We start from the raw sequence: 15,816 nt of genomic DNA, 5'->3' as shown, positions 1-15,816 counted from the left end.
GGAAGGGGCTATGGGTCGTGGTGGTTGATGTGGGGTAGGAAGGGGGGAGATGTGGGCACGGGGGGAAGTGGGGCCCCACTCTGCGCCTCCCAGTTCCTCCCAGTGGCCCCAGTTCCCCTCCCAGGCCGGAGGTGACGTCCCTGGGGGTGCTTCCGCGTGGGACAGGCCCCATAGAGCACCCAGGAAAAGGGCTGGGGGGGTCCCAGGCATTTGGGGGGGGTCCAAGATGAGCCGGGGGGGGCGGGGGGGTGTCCCTGCAGCTGAGAACGTTGGTTCAGTGCTGCTGCAGCAGCAGGAAAACATGCAACTGTTCGAGCTGCTGGGCCGGAAATGTGTGGTGAGGGGGTGGGGGGGCAGGGGGGGCCATGGGGGGTAAAAGGGTTCAATGGTGTTGGGAGTGGGGGGACTTATGGGGTCCTGGGGGCGCTAAGGGGGTCGTGGTGGGGATTAAGAGGGTCTTGGGGGGTTCTCTGGGTTCTTGGGGGGGTGTTAATGATGCTGAAGGGGATGTGGGGGGTCTCACGTGGAAATCATGGGGGGGTGTTGGGGGTTTGGGGGGGTGTTATAGGCGGGGGTTATGGGGGGGGTTATGGGGGGGTGTTATGGGAGGGTGTTATGGGGGGTGTTATGGGGGGGTGTTATGGGAGGGTGTTATGGGGGGTGTTATGGGGGGGTGTTATGGGAGGGTGTTATGGGGGGGTGTTATAGGGGGGTGTTATGGGGGGGGGGGTGCTGTGGGGTCTGCCATCCCCATCCATCCCCCCCACAGACGCTGGCGACGGCCGTGGTGCAGCTGCTGCTGGCGGAGCCGGGGGGGGGCGCGGGGGGGTCCTGGGCCAAGCGGGGCTGCGGCGTCGCCTGCCTGGTGAGGGACAGCGCGCGGAGATCGTACTTCATACGGATCTATGGGATCAGGGTGAGTAGGGGGCTTCATTCAACTCTATGGGATCAGAGTGAGTAGGGGGCTTCATTCAACTCTATGGGATCACGGTGAGTTGGGGGCTTCATTCAACTCTATGGGATCACGGTGAGTTGGGGGCTTCATTCAGCTCTATGGGATCACGGTGAGTTGGGGGCTTCATTCAGCTCTATGGGATCAGGGTGAGTAGGGGGCTTCATTCAACTCTATGGGATCAGAGTGAGTAGGGGGCTTCATTCAACTCTATGGGATCACGGTGAGTTGGGGGCTTCATTCAACTCTATGGGATCACGGTGAGTTGGGGGCTTCATTCAGCTCTATGGGATCACGGTGAGTTGGGGGCTTCATTCAGCTCTATGGGATCAGGGTGAGTAGGGGGCTTCATTCAACTCTATGGGATCAGAGTGAGTAGGGGGCTTCATTCAGCTCTATGGGATCAGGGTGAGTAGGGGGCTTCATTCAACTCTATGGGATCAGGGTGAGTTGGGGGCTTCATTCAGCTCTATGGGATCAGGGTGAGTAGGGGGCTTCATTCAGCTCTATGGGATCAGGGTGAGTAGGGGGCTTCATTCACATCTATGGGATCAGGGTGAGTAGGGGGCTTCATTCAGCTCTATGGGATCAGGGTGAGTTGGGGGCTTCATTCAGCTCTATGGGATCAGGGTGAGTTGGGGGCTTCATTCAACTCTATGGGATCAGAGTGAGTAGGGGGCTTCATTCAGCTCTATGGGATCAGGGTGAGTTGGGGGCTTCATTCACATCTATGGGATCAGGGTGAGTTGGGGGCTTCATTCAGCTCTATGGGATCAGGGTGAGTTGGGGGCTTCATTCAGCTCTATGGGATCAGGGTGAGTAGGGGGCTTCATTCAACTCTATGGGATCAGGGTGAGTAGGGGGCTTCATTCAACTCTATGGGATCAGGGTGAGTAGGGGTCTCCGGGGGGTGTGGGGGGGGCATTCAGACCCCGTGTGTGGGGCTGGCACTGATGGGGGGGGTCTTGTTTGAGGCCCATGTGGGGGGCTGTGGGGTGGGGTGTTTATGGGGGCTGTTGGGGGGTGTTTATGTGGGGCTGTTGGGGGTGTTTATGGGGGGCTGTTTCTGGGGTCTGAGGCCTGTGTGTGCCCCCCAGGCCGGGTCCCTGCTGTGGGAGCAGGAGCTGCAGGCTCACATGGGCTACGGGGCAGCACGGCCGTTCTTCCACACCTTCAGCTGCCAGGTGAGGGGGGGGCTACGAGGGAGGGGGCGGGGCTAAGGAAAGGTGGGCGGGGCCAACAGTGATGGGCGGGGCTAAGGAAAGGTGGGCGGGGCTAAGATTGATGGGCGGAGCTAAGGAAAGGTGGGCGGTGCTAACGGTGGGCGGGGCTAAGAGTATATGGGCGGGGCTAAGGATGGATGGGCGGGGCTAAGAGTGATGGGCGGGGCTAAGAGTATGTGGGCGGAGCTAATGGTAGGTGGGTGGGGCTAACAGTGATGGGCGGGGCCAACAGTGGTGGACGGGGCTAAAAGCGGTGGGTGTGGCCAATAGATTGTGGGCGGGGCTACAGAGAAGTGGGCGGGGCGAACAGTGATTGGCGTGGCTAATGCTATGTGGGCGGAGCCAACAGTGATGGGCGGAGCCAATGGATTTGTGGGCGTGGCTACTGAACTAAGGGCGGGTCTATGGGCTGTGGGCGTGGCCAATGACGGGTGGGCGGGGCTTAATGCGTTGGGGCGTGGTCAGTGGGCGGGGCTAAAGCTCCGGGGGCGTGGCCTGGCAGGAGGGCCAGGCTGGGCTGAACTTCGCGGACGAGGCCGAGGCGGCCATCTTTGAGGAGAGGGTGCAGGAGAGACTGCGGCGACGGCAGCAGCGAGTGGGTGAGTAAATGGGGGGGGGGGAGTAAATGGGGGGTTGGGGGTGTGCAGAGCCCCCCGCTCACCCCCCCTCCTCACAGAGACCCGGCAGCTCCCACCCCCGCCGCCTCCTGGAGATGGTGAGTTCCACCCCCCGGGTTGGTTGGGGGGCTCAGGAGCACATGGGACATGGGGGTCACATTGATCCCCTCCAATGCAGAGCGTCGTGGGAGCCTTCCACGGCCCCCCCCGGCCCCTGTGGACAGCAGCGGTGAGTGCCTGCCCCATAGCGGGGGGTTCCTGCCCCATAGCGGGGGGTTCCTGCCCCATAGCGGGGGTTCCTGCCCCATAGCGGGGGGTTTCCTGCCCCATAGCGGGGGGTTCCTGCCCCATAGCAGGGGATTCCTGCCCCATAGCGGGGGGTTCCTGCCCCATAGCAGGGGTTTCCTGCCCCATTGGGCTTTTTAACCCTTGGAGGGGCCCCCAAACCCACACCCCCCCCCGTTACACCCACAGCCCCATCGCTGCCGGCCGTGCCCATCGCCAACCCTGACATCACAGCATCCCGCTACCGAGGGCTGCCCAGCCCCACGGCAGGAAGCCCCACAGCGGGCAGCGAGCGCAAGAAAGGCCGCAAGAAAATCTCCAAGGCCGATATTGGGGCTCCTTCGGGCTTCAAGTGAGCGGGGGGGGGGGGTCAATGTGGGGCTGATGGGTGACATATGGACACGTGGGACGGGGATGTGGGGCTGGGGGGATGTGGGGCTGGGGGCGATGTGGGGCTGGGGGCGATGTGGGGCTGGGGGCGATGTGGGGCTGGGGGGGATGTGAGGCACCTCCTGAGCCCCCTCTGTCCCCCCAGGCACGTCGGCCACATCGGCTGGGACCCCGACAATGGCTTTGATGTACGTAAGGGCTGTGGGGAACGGGGGCTGTGAGGGGGCTGAGCGCAGGGGTCCTATGGGGCTGTGTGGGTGCAGATGGCGGCGCTGGACCCCGACCTGCGGGCGCTGTTTGCTCGCGCTGGGATCAGCGAAGCGCAGCTGGCGGATGCTGAGACCTCCCGGCTCATCTACGACTTCATCGAGGGGCAGGGGGGGCTGCAGGCCGTCAAGGAGGAGATGAGGCGCCAGGGTGAGCGACCCGGACCCCCCCATAGAGCTCTATGGGGTCCCTGCAGACCCCCCCTTACGCACCATTAACACCGCAATTAATTAATTAACGCCTCTCCTTGCAGCCCCCCAGGGCAGGGGGGGCACCCCGCCCCCTCCGCCTCCTCCGTCCGGACCCCCGCGGTCTCGCACTGGGCCGCTGCCCCCCCCCCCACCATCCGGGGGTCCTCCGCCCCCTCCACGTGGGGGGCCCGGCCCGGCTCCCACCCCTCGGCCCGTGGCTCCGCCCCCTCCTCGAGGCTCCGCCCCCAGCTCCGTGGCTCCGCCCCCTCCGCCCCCACCACCGCCCCCCCCCAGCGGGAGCCCCTCGGTGATGGGGGGGGTCAGCCCCGGGCGGGGGGCGCTACTGGATCAGATCCGGCAGGGGGTGACGCTGAACAAGGTGGGGAGGGGGCTGAAAGAGGGGGGGGGGGCTGAATAAGGTGGGGGGGCTGAATAAGGTGGGGGGGGCTGAACAAGGTGGGGGGGGGGCTGAATAAGGTGGGGGGGGCTGAATAAGGTGGGGGGGGCTGAACGAGGTGGGGGGGGCTGAACAAGGTGGGGGGGGCTGAGCAAGGTGGGGAGGGGGCTGCGATGTCGGTACGGGTGGGTTGGGGGGGCTGACGGGACCCCCCCCCATTGCAATGGGTCGCTGTGAGCGCTGGGGGTCCCTGGGGGGCTCCGCTCTGACCCCCCCCCCCCCCTCCATCCCTCAGACCCCCGAAGCCCCCGAGGGCGGCGCTGGGGGGGGGGCAGCAGGAGCGGGGGGGCTGGTGGGCGCCCTGATGGACGTGATGCAGAAGCGGAGCCGCGTCATTCACTCCTCAGGTGAGACCCCCAACCCCCCCCCAACCCCGTTACCCCCATTGGGGACCCCCCCCCCATATTAGGGACCCCCCGACCCTATTAGGGACCCTCACCCCCCCCCACAGACGAAGGAGCCGACGGCGACGAGGACGACGAGGACGAATGGGATGAATGAGGCTCAGTGGCGCCCCCTGGCGGCCAAAGCGAGTTACGCCCCCCGACCCCCATTGGAAATAAAGGGCGGCGGATTAACACGGCGCTGCCCGTTAATTAGAGCGTTAATGAGAGATTAATTAAGCGTCGTTAATTGGGGTTAATGGGCGGAAATGACGCGTCAAAGCGATAACGAGCGGCGATTAAAGGCGATTAATGGTGACGGCGGTTTGTGGGTTTATCGGCACAAGGAGCGCGGGCCCCGATTGGGGCGGCATTAAAACAGCGACAGGACTCGGAAAATGGGGAGAAAAACGCAAATTTAGGGCAAAATGAGCCCGCCGCAATGGACGACGGGAAGGATGTAAATGAGGCGGCCCAACAGCCAATCAGCGCGAGGCGGGGGCGGTGCTAAAGGAGGAGCGGGCGCGCGGTGCATGACGGGAGGAAACGGAAAAAAAAAAGGAGAAAAAAAAAGAAAAAAAAAAAAAAAAAAAAAAAAAAAAAAAAAGGCGGGGGCGGGAACCGGGAAAAAAGGGAAAAAAGATGGCGGAAAATTTAAAAGGTGAGCGCGCGGCTACGGCGGGAAACGGGACTTTCCCGCGCTTTTCGGCGCGCGCCCGCGGGGTGGGGGGGGGAGGAACGTGGGGGGACCACCCAGGTGGGAGACCCCCGGGAGACCCCGGTATTAAACCCCGTATTAACCCCTGTATAAACCCTGTATTAACCCCTATATAAACCCTGTATTAACCCCTATATAAACCCTGTATTAACCCCTATGTGATCCCCTATGTAACCCATTGTACGATCCCCTGTGTCATCCCCTATGTCACCCCCCGTGTCAACCCCCGTGTAATCCCCTATGGGACCCCCCGTGCGACCCCCTATATAACCCCCTGTATAACCCTCTATATGACCCCCTATGGGACCCCCTGTATAACCCCCTATGTCAACCCCCGTGTAACCCCCTGTGTGACCCCCTATGGGACCCTCTATATGATCCCCTATGTCACCCCCCGTGCGACCCCCCCCCCCCGTGCGACCCCCTGTGTAACCCCCTATATAACCCCCTATATGACCCCCTATGGGACCCCCTATGTCACCCCCTGTATAACCCCCTGTGTGACCCCCTATGGGACCCTCTATATGATCCCCTATGTCACCCCCCGTGCGACCCCCCCCCCCCCGTGCGACCCCCTGTGTAACTCCCTATGTCTCTCCCTGTATAACCCCCTGTATAACCCCCTATGTCACCCCCTGTATGACCCCCTGTGTCATCCCCTATATCACCCCCCGTGTCAACCCCCGTGTAATCCCCTATGGGGCCCCCCGTGCGACCCCCTGTGTAACCCCCTGTATAACCCTCTATATAACCCCCTATGGGACCCCCTGTATAGCCCCCTCTGTCAACCCCCGTGTAACCCCCTGTGTCACCCCCTATGGGACCCTCTATATGATCCCCTATGTCACCCCCCGTGCAACCCCCCCCCCCCGTGCGACCCCCTGTGTAACTCCCTATGTCTCTCCCTGTATAACCCCCTGTATAACCCCCTATGTCACCCCCTGTATGACCCCCTGTGTCATCCCCTATATCACCCCCTGTGTCAACCCCCGTGTAATCCCCTATGGGACCCCCCGTACGACCCCCCCCCTGTGCGACCCCCTGTATAACCCCATATGTCACCCCCTGTGTAACCCCCTGTATAACCCCTTATATGACCCCCTATGTCACCCTCTATGTCAACCCCTGTGTAACCCCCTGTGTAACCCCCTATGGAACCCCCTGTGTAACCCCCTATGGGACCCCCCGTGCGACCCTCCCCCCCCGTGCAACCCCCTGTGTAACCCCCTATGTGATCCCCTATATAACCCCCTGTGTGACCCCCTATGGGACCCCTATGGGCCCCCCCTGAGACCCCTGTGCCCCCCAGGCTGCTCGGTGCGCTGTAAATCGACGTGGCTGCAGCTGCAGGAGCTGTGCCGGGCCCGGGGGCTGCGCTGCGCCGCGCTCGGCGTCACCCGCAGGAACCTGGTGGAGTTCGAGGTGGAATATTTGTGTGACTACAAACGGAGCGGGGTGAGAAACTACGGGGGGAAACGGGGGGGAACGGGGGGATACGGGGCCCCACAGTGCGTTAAATGGGCGATGGGAGGGACGGGGTGAACCCAGAGACCCCCCCCAACTTACACCTTCAGACCCGGTGGGTGATTGGAGGACGGGGGGGTTATGGGGAGGGACGGTCAGAGCTCAGACCCCCCCCAACAGAAGGAGTTAAAGCAGGAGAGTTAATTGTAATGTTAATTGTAGCTTAAATGGGTGATGGGGGATATAGGGGGGCTGCTGTGATGTTAATTGTATTTTAAATGGGTGATGGGGGACATAGGGGGGCTGCTGTGATGTTAATTGTACCTTAAAGGGGTGATGGGCACATAGGGGGGCTGCTGTGACCTGAGAGCCCCTCCACATTGAGGTATAAGGATCCTGAGACCTAAATCTGCTCCCCAAAATGGCCATAGAGGCTCCAAGGGACACACTGTGCCCTCAGATCCACCCCCACAAAATAATAATGGCTTATAGGGTCATCAGGACAGGTGCTTATAGGGACAGGTGCTGCCCAATTACTGCATAAATGGGATATAGGGGCAGTTATAGGGACAGGTGCTGCCCAATTACTGCATAAATGGGATATAGGGGCACTTATAGGTTCAGGTGCTGCCCAATTACTGTATAACATGGGATATAAGGGCACTTATAGGGACAGGTGCTGCCCAATTACTGCATAACATGGGATATAGGGGCAGTTATAGGGACAGGTGATTATTACTGCACAACAAGGGATATAGGGGCACTTATAGGGATAGTTAATGCATAAAATAGGGGCTCTTGGAGGGACACTGATGCCCAAGATCCCACTCAAACTGGTTGACATGGACCCCGAACCCTCTATAAAGGGAACCATGAACTGTAGGGGTCCCGGGGTGGGGGTCCCAGGAGGGGGGGGCTCCAAATGTTCTCACCCCCTGCCCTTCCCCCCCAGGGTGATGAGTTCTACCTGGTGAAGTGGCGGGGGTACCCGGACAGCGCCAACACCTGGGAGCCCCGCAAGAACCTGCGCTGCCGGGGGCTGCTCAAGCAGCTGCACCAGGACCTGGCGCGTGCCCCGGGGGGGCCGGTGAGACCCGGACCCCGAGGTTTGCCCCCCCGCGTCTCCTCGTACCTGGTGCAGAAGGCGGAGCAGCGTCAGGCGCTGCGGCGCTGGGAGCAGCAGCTCAACAGCACCCGCAGCCATCGAGGCCGCATCGCCGTAGAGAACGAGGTGGACTTGCACGGCCCCCCCCGGGACTTCGTCTACATCAACGAGTACAAAGTGGGGGCTGGGATCCAGCTGACCCCCGTGGCCGTGGGCTGCGAGTGCAGCGACTGCATGGCCGAGGCGGCGGGCGGCTGCTGCCCCGGGGCCTCGCACAATAAGTTCGCCTACAACGAGGCCGGGTTGGTGCGAATCCGGGCCGGGCTGCCCATCTATGAGTGCAACTCCAGGTGCCGCTGTGGCTCCGAGTGCCCCAACCGCGTGGTGCAGAAGGGGATTCGCTACAACCTCTGCATCTTCCGCACCGGCAACGGGAGAGGATGGGGAGTGAGAACCATGGAGCGCATCCGCAAGAACAGCTTCGTGATGGAGTACATCGGGGAGGTGAGCGGGGACGGGGACGGGGGTAGGGGTGGTTACGGTTAGGGTAAGGGTTAGGGTAGAGGTAGGGCTGCTTAGGGTTAGGGTAAGGGTAAAGGTTAGGGTACGGTAGAGGTAGGGTTGCTTAGGGTTAGGATAGAGTTAGGGTTGGTTAGGGTAAGGGTTAAGGTAGAGGTAGGGCTGCTTAGGGTTATGGTAGATTATGGGTTGTTTAGGGTTAGGGTAGATTATGGGTTGCTTAGGGTTAGGGTAAGGATTAGGGTAGAGGTAGGGTTGCTTAGGGTAAGGGTAAGGATTAGGGTAGAGATAGGGTTGGTTAGGGTTGCTTAGGGTTAGGGTAAGGGTTAAGGTAAAGGTAGGATTGGTTAGGGTAAGGGTAGTTGCTGTGCTGTGGCTGCAGTGCATTCACAATGTGGGATTCAACTCTGGGTGGTGCTTTGTTGCTGCTGTGATAGCAGTGTGATGATGCTGTATTGCTGTGATAGCAGTGTGATGGTGCAGTGATAGCAATGTGATGGTGCGGTGATAGCAATGTGATGGTGCAGTGATAGCAGTGTGATGGTGCAGTGATAGCAGTGTAATTATGCTGTAATAGCAGTGTGATGGTGCTGTGATAGCAATGTGATGGTGCAGTGATAGCAATGTGATGGTGCAGTGATAGCAGTGTGATGGTGCTGTGATGCTGTAGTGCTGTGATATTGTGATGTGATGGTGCTGTGATAGCAGTGTGATGGTGCTGTGATAGCAATGTAATGATGATATAATAGCAATGTGATGGTGCAGTGCTGCTGCCTCCCCTGCAGATCATCACCTCGGAAGAGGCTGAGCAGTGTGATGATGCTATGATGCTGTATTGCTGTGATAGCAATGTAATGCAGTGCTGCTGTGATAGCAATGTGATGATGCTGTAATAGCAATGTGATGATGCTATGATGCTGTATTGCTGTGATAGCAATGTGATGGTGCAGTGATAGCAGTGTGATGGTGCTGTGATGCTGTAGTGCTGTGATATTGTGATGTAATGGTGCTGTGACAGCAGTGTAATTATGCTGTGATATAGTGATGTGATGGTGCAGTGCTGTGATAGCAGTGTGATGATGTGATAGCAGTGTAATGATGTGATAGCAGTGTAATGATGTGATAGCAGTGTAATGATGTGATAGCAGTGTAATGATGCTGTATTGCTGTGATAGTGGTGTGATAATGGCATAATGATGCTGTAGTGCTGATATAGCAATGTAATAGTGCTGTGCTGCTGTGATATAGTGATAGCAGTGTGATGATGCTGTAATAGCAATGTGATGATGCTATGATGCTGTATTGCTGTGATAGCAATGTAATGGTGCTGTAATAGCATTATAATGGTGCAGTGCTGCTGCCTCCCCTGCAGATCATCACCTCGGAGGAGGCTGAGCAGTGTGATGATGCTGTGATAGCAATGTAATGATGCTGTAATAGCAGTGTGATGATGCTGTGATAGCAATGTAATGATGCTGTAATAGCAGTGTGATGGTGCTGTGATAGCAATGTGATGATGCTATGATGCTGTAGTGCTGTGATATAGTGATGTAATGGTGCTGTAATAGCAGTGTGATGGTGCTGTAATAGCAATGTAATGGTGCTATAATAGCAATGTAATGGTGGCTGCCTCCCCTGCAGATCATCACCTCGGAGGAGGCTGAGCAGTGTAATGATGCTGTGATATAGCAATGTGATGGTGCTGTGATAGCAGTGTAATGATGTGATAGCAGTGTGATGGTGCTGTAATAGCAATGTAATGGTGCTGTAATAGCAATGTAATGGTGGCTGCCTCCCCTGCAGATCATCACCTCGGAGGAGGCCGAGCGCCGCGGGCAGGTGTACGACCGTCAGGGCGCCACGTACCTGTTCGACCTGGACTACGTGGAGGACGTGTACACCGTGGATGCCGCCCACTACGGGAACATCTCCCACTTCGTCAACCACAGCGTGAGTGAGGCCGCAGCCCCTTACCCTGATCCATGGGGGGGCTCCTGGGGTCGGCTGGGCTCCTTCTGACCCCTCCCCACCCCCTGCAGTGCGACCCCAACCTGCAGGTCTACAATGTCTTCATTGAGAACCTGGACGAGCGCCTGCCCCGCATCGCCCTCTTTGCCACCCGGCCCATCCGCGCTGGCGAGGAGCTCACGTTCGACTACAACATGCACGGTGGGCATCCACAGCATGGGGCAACCCCACACCCTGAGACCCCCGGCCCAAAGTCAGGCAGGATCCCCTGGGACATGGGCGGGCATCTCACAGGGCTCTGGGTTGATATGGCTGTGCATACAGGGGATCCCACAGGTTGATATGGCTGTGCATACAGGGGATCCCACAGGTTGATATGGCTGTGCATACAGGGGATCCCACAGGTTGATATGGCTGTGAGTACAGGGGATCCCACAGGTTGATATGGCTGTGCATACAGGGGATCCCACAGGTTGATATGGCTGTGCATACAGGGGATCCCACAGGTTGATATGGCTGTGCATACAGGGGATCCCACAGGTTGATATGGCTGTGAGTACAGGGGATCCCACAGGTTGATATGGCTGTGCATACAGGGGATCCCACAGGTTGATATGGCTGTGCATACAGGGGATCCCACAGGGCTCTGGAGTTGGCTCCAGTCCTGCAATGCCCTGAGCTCCATCCCAGCCCTACAGCACAACCCCCCACCCCACAGGCTCTGCCCCTGCCCCACGCTGCTGCTGTAAGGACTGTGGGGGCAGCTGGAGCCTCGTCCTTCTCTTATTGCCCTCCTCCTCCCCACAGTGGACCCGGTGGACGCAGAGAGCACCCGCATGGACTCCAACTTTGGACTGGCCGGGGGGGCCCTGAGCAGCTCCCCCCGCTCCCGGGGCCGCATTGAGTGCAAATGTGGGGCTGCCGCCTGCCGCAAGTACCTCTTCTGACCCCAAAGTCACGCCGGGGGGTTGCAAACACACGTGTTGAACACAGCAGGGGGTCTGTGCCGTACCGTGGGAGGGGGAACAGAGGTGGGGGGGGGTCCCGTCACGCGTGCTGCCGGCGCCAAACGATGACGGTCCCAGCGGCGTCGCTGGAGGCCAGCAGGCTCTCGTCGCAGTTGAAGGCGACGGCCAGCACGGCGTGTCCGTGGCCCTGCAGCGTGTTGACCGTGGCGCGGGCGGAACGGCCCACATCAAAGAAGTGCACACAGGCGTCCTCGCTGCCCGTCACTGGGGGGTGGAAGGGAAAGAGGGTTGGGGGCGGCCCCGTGGCTGTGTCCCACCCCCACCAATGCCCACTACGAACCCACGCAGGCGCCCTGGCGGAAGGACATCAATGGGCAGAAGCAGCTGCGCAGCGGTTGCTCCCGGTGCCGTGTGGGGAAACTGCGGCGTAATCGCAGCCCCGGTGCTCCCGAGCCTTCCTCCTCCACCACGCTGCAGAGGGACAATGTCAGCCCCGCGGGCATGGCCCCACAGACCCCACACAGACCCCATCCTGGCCCCATAGACATCCACAGCCCTGCTGGGGCAGCCCCACAGCCAGGTCTCAAGGGATGATTATTGCCCCCAAAACACCCCTCAAACCCCCCCCCCGCCCCCCTCAGCCAGATCTCGGGGGTCTCTGCTGCTCCCAGGGTGCCCCCCCACCGGAAGAGCAGCAGGCGGTCGGGGCAGGCGTTGACCAGCAGGGACGGGTCGGGAGCCTCACGGCTGGCCCAGGCTCGAGCTGACAGCGACGTGATGGATCCACCCGCCTGCACCACCACGCGGGAGGCTTTGGTCAGGCGCCCTGGGGGAGAGGGGGACACAGTGAGAGGTGGGGGTACAGTGAGGAGACATGGGGTATGGTGAGATGAGGTACAGTGAGGAGATATGGGGGTACAGTGAGGAGATATGGGGTACAGTGAGAGGTGGGGGTACAGTGAGGAGATATGGGATACAGTGAGGAGGGCTCCACTCCACCCACACTCTGCCCCACATACCGGTGCCGGGGTCACACAGGAAGGAGGAGATGGAGCCACGATCGTCACCGGCCCATAGCACCCGGCCAGGGGCATCGAAGCACAGCGCCAGCACCCGGCCCGGCAGCCGCCCTGCGCCGCCACGGGCTGCCTTCCCCGTGGAGATATTGACCACCCGAACCATGTGCCGGGCACTGCCCACCTGAGGGACAAATGGGGTGAGATGGGACAGGAACAGGAGGGGGGTGTGGGATGGGAGGTAGGATGGAGTGTGATGGTGGGACACGTGAAGGGGGTGGGCACAGGGATGTGGTGATGGACAGGGCATGGGGATGCAGTGCTGGGTCACAGAGAGGGGGTGCAGAGATAGGGATGGGGTGAAGTGACAGCGATGGGGTGAGGTGATGGGACACAGATGTGGTGAGGAGCAGGGTGTGGGAACACAGTGCTGGGTCACAGTGATAGGATGCAGTGATAGGGACGGGATGATAGGACACAGTGATGTGACAGTGGCAGGGATGGATATAAAAGTGGGTCAGGTGCTGGTGATGGCAATATTGGGCCAGGTGGTGATGGTAGTATTGGGTCAGGCGCTGGTGATGGCAGCACTCACCACGGTGAGGTTGTTGTTGAGGGGCTGGAAGGCGCAGCAGAGCAGTGCAGCCCCATCGGGGTCGGGCACACGGCGGATGCAGCGGCCGTCGTTGGGCGCCCAGAGGCGCAGTGTCCCGTCCAGGGAGGCCGACACCAAGACGTCGTTGGACAGTGACCACGCAAAGTCAGCCACGCCGCCATCGTGGCCCCGCAGCACCCGCAGCACTGACGGCGGCCCCGGTGCCAGCCGACACACGGAGATGGTGCCGTCCAGCGAGCAGCAGGCCAGCAGGTGCCGGTCATCGTGGGCAAACTGCACCTTGGGCACTGCAAACAGCGTCAGCTCCGCGTCGCCTGCCCCCCCAGCAGCCCCCAGCCCTCGTTCCCAGCTCCCCGTTACCGGCACTGTCCGTGTGCTGGTCGAAGACGTGGTAGACGCCGGCGAAGGCGTAGTTCTCACTCAATGTTGTGTCTCCTGCCATGGCCCGACTCGCCTCTGCCAGCGGTGTGGGCACGACGCCGGGGGGGCTGCGGGGTCAGTGATGGAACGTGGACCCCCCCCCTCCCAACAAGAAAAGAAACCAACCCCAAACCTCACAGCGGAGCTCACCGCTCGTCTGTGCTCCCACGGGGGGCTCCAGGGTGGGAACCACGGCTCAGGGACCTCCTGTGGCCACGGGGGGCACGTGGATCCTCCTCAAAGTCCTGGGGGGGAGAATTGGGGTGTGGGGGCTCCAGAGCTGCCCCAATTGCCTCCAGGGGGGCTACGGGGAGCTCAAATGCCCCCCACGAGTTATACTAACCCCAAAATAATGATGTGAGTCCAGATCTCCCCCACAGTGAGTTACAGGGACCCTGTGACCCCAAACGTTCCCCAGATGGGCCATAGGAACCCAGTGTGGGTGCTGTGACCCCCAGCATCCCCTATATGGGCTATAGGAACCTGGGATGGATGCTGTAACCCCCAACATCCCCTATATGGGCCATAGGAACCCGGGATGGCTGTTGTGACCCCAAATGCCCCCTCTCAAATAATTTAGAGACCCCTGGATAACCACAACGACCCCAGATCCTCCCCAATATCTCACTGTTGTCCAGATATGACTGCTGTAACCCCATTGTCCCCCAGCCCCCCTGTACCCCCATACAACCCCCAATCCTCCCACTATCTCACTGCTGTCCAGCTGTGTCCCCATTGCCCCCCTCTCTCCCCGTACCCTCATACAACCCCCAATCCTCCCCATATCTCACTGCTATCCAGCTGTGACCCCATTGCCCCCCAATTCCCCCATACAACCCCCAATCCTCCCACTATCTCACTGCTGACCCCATTCCCCCCATTCCCCCCCGTACCTCCATCCTGTCCAGCGTTGTCCTGCTGGCCCTATTACCCCCCATTGCCCCCATTCCCCCCGTACCTCCATCCTGTCCAGCGTTGTCCTGCTGGCCCTATTACCCCCCAATCCCCCCATTCCCCCCGTACCTCCATCCTGTCCAGCGTTGTCCTGCTGGCCCTATTACCCCCCATTACCCCCTGTATGGGAGATCACAGTGTGAACCACTGATTAATCAGCTGAGGCAAGTGTGGGGTCAGCTGTGGGAGCACAGGTGAAAGTTATGTAGCTGTGCTCCCTGGAGGGGTGGAGTTCGACTCCTCTGAGACCTCATTTAAGGGCTGACCCTCACTAAGGCAGCATCTCTTGGAGGTCGCTTGCCAGGGAGGATCGTCTCAGCTCTGGTGAGTTCCTTTTTCCTTATTACCTTCTGTATTTCCATCATTTTCCTTGTAATTGCCATTCTTGTTAGTACTGGTATAGTTACTGCCAATACACCCCCATTACCCCCACCCTGTCCAGCGTTGTCCTGCTGGCCCTATTCCCCCCCATTACCCCCATTCCCCCCGTACCTCCATCCTGTCCAGCGTTGTCCTGCTGGCCCTATTGCCCCCTATTACCCCTATTACCCCCCATTACCCCCATTGTCCCCCATTCCCCCCCATTACCTCCATCCTGTCCAGCGTTGTCCTGCTGGCCCCATTACCCCTATTACCCCCCATTCCCCCTATTACCCCCCATTACCTCCATCCTGTCCAGCGTTGTCCTGCTGGCCCCATTACCCCTATTACCCCCCATTACCCCCATTGTCCCCCATTACTCCCATCCCCCCATTACCTCCATCCTGTCCAGCGTTGTCCTGCTGGCCCTCATGGCGCTGCCGCTGTGTGCCCTGCAGCTGCCGCCGTCTGACAGCGCCCCGTAGCGCTGCTGTAGGATCCTGGCCCGGACCCTCAGGTACCATCTCCGCGTCCCTCCGTCCATCGCCCCGCCCTGCGCCCGCTCCCGCAGCATCTGGCTGCGGCGCCGCACGTACTGAGTGCGGAACTGCGGGCACTGCGGGCTGCGGTAGGCCGCGTACCTGCGGGGATGGAGAACACGGTCAGGCCGCGGTTGGGTACCACACACAGAGCCCCCCCCACACACAGCCCGGCCTCACCGCGCGTCCACCGCCAGCACCTGCTGCCACACGGCGGCCATGGCGGCGGCCAACCCCGGCTGCTGCCCGTCCCGCTCCACCGCGGCGCTACAACCACCGCCCCAACGCCAAGATGGCGGCGCGCGTCTCCCCGGCGACAAGAAGGGGGCGGGGCTTCGTGTGCCGGCCAATAGGGGAGGAGGAAGGCGGGGCTAAGTGGCGTCTTTGATTGTGATTGGTCCTAC

General features: G+C 60.5%; 3 protein-coding genes across 6 annotated transcripts; 2 read left to right on the top strand and 1 right to left on the bottom strand.

Moving 5' to 3' along the window:
* The first annotated feature begins 33 nt into the window (after positions 1-33).
* On the top strand, positions 34-5,084 carry LOC107307196 (WASP actin nucleation promoting factor). Of its 4 annotated transcripts, XM_085535557.1 has the most exons (12): positions 44-337; positions 770-916; positions 2,050-2,136; positions 2,678-2,774; positions 2,852-2,890; positions 2,971-3,021; positions 3,267-3,429; positions 3,613-3,655; positions 3,731-3,884; positions 3,988-4,304; positions 4,618-4,729; positions 4,834-5,084. In XM_085535557.1, the coding sequence occupies exons 1-12, from the start codon at positions 50-52 to the stop codon at positions 4,881-4,883; spliced, it is 1,548 nt and encodes a 515-aa protein (XP_085391683.1). In that variant the 5' UTR covers positions 44-49; the 3' UTR covers positions 4,884-5,084. The 4 variants fall into 4 exon arrangements, with proteins under 4 accessions (XP_085391685.1, XP_085391686.1, XP_085391684.1 ...); XM_085535559.1 differs by lacking the exon at positions 2,971-3,021 and having other exon boundaries at positions 34-337; XM_085535558.1 differs by lacking the exon at positions 2,852-2,890 and having other exon boundaries at positions 37-337.
* A 297-nt stretch (positions 5,085-5,381) lies between these two features.
* On the top strand, positions 5,382-11,531 carry LOC107307203 (SUV39H1 histone lysine methyltransferase). Its single transcript, XM_015850677.2, has 6 exons — positions 5,382-5,426; positions 6,793-6,938; positions 7,900-8,556; positions 10,375-10,521; positions 10,611-10,740; positions 11,347-11,531. Exons 1-6 carry the CDS (start codon positions 5,408-5,410, stop codon positions 11,484-11,486), a joined length of 1,239 nt encoding a protein of 412 aa, XP_015706163.1. The 5' UTR covers positions 5,382-5,407; the 3' UTR covers positions 11,487-11,531.
* On the bottom strand, positions 11,506-15,695 carry LOC146751132 (WD repeat-containing protein 13-like). Its single transcript, XM_085535561.1, has 9 exons — positions 15,593-15,695; positions 15,271-15,514; positions 13,710-13,804; positions 13,500-13,627; positions 13,119-13,426; positions 12,527-12,707; positions 12,192-12,333; positions 11,848-11,978; positions 11,506-11,771 (listed from the first exon to the last, which is right to left on the bottom strand). Exons 1-9 carry the CDS (start codon positions 15,631-15,633, stop codon positions 11,587-11,589), a joined length of 1,455 nt encoding a protein of 484 aa, XP_085391687.1. The 5' UTR covers positions 15,634-15,695; the 3' UTR covers positions 11,506-11,586.
* Positions 15,696-15,816: the final 121 nt, after the last annotated feature.

This window comes from Coturnix japonica, unplaced genomic scaffold (genome assembly GCF_054131305.1).
Source record: "Coturnix japonica strain WE unplaced genomic scaffold, WE-NBRP24 Scf130, whole genome shotgun sequence".
NCBI classification, from domain to species: domain Eukaryota; kingdom Metazoa; phylum Chordata; class Aves; order Galliformes; family Phasianidae; genus Coturnix; species Coturnix japonica.
This window is presented reverse-complemented; position numbering and strand designations above follow the sequence as displayed.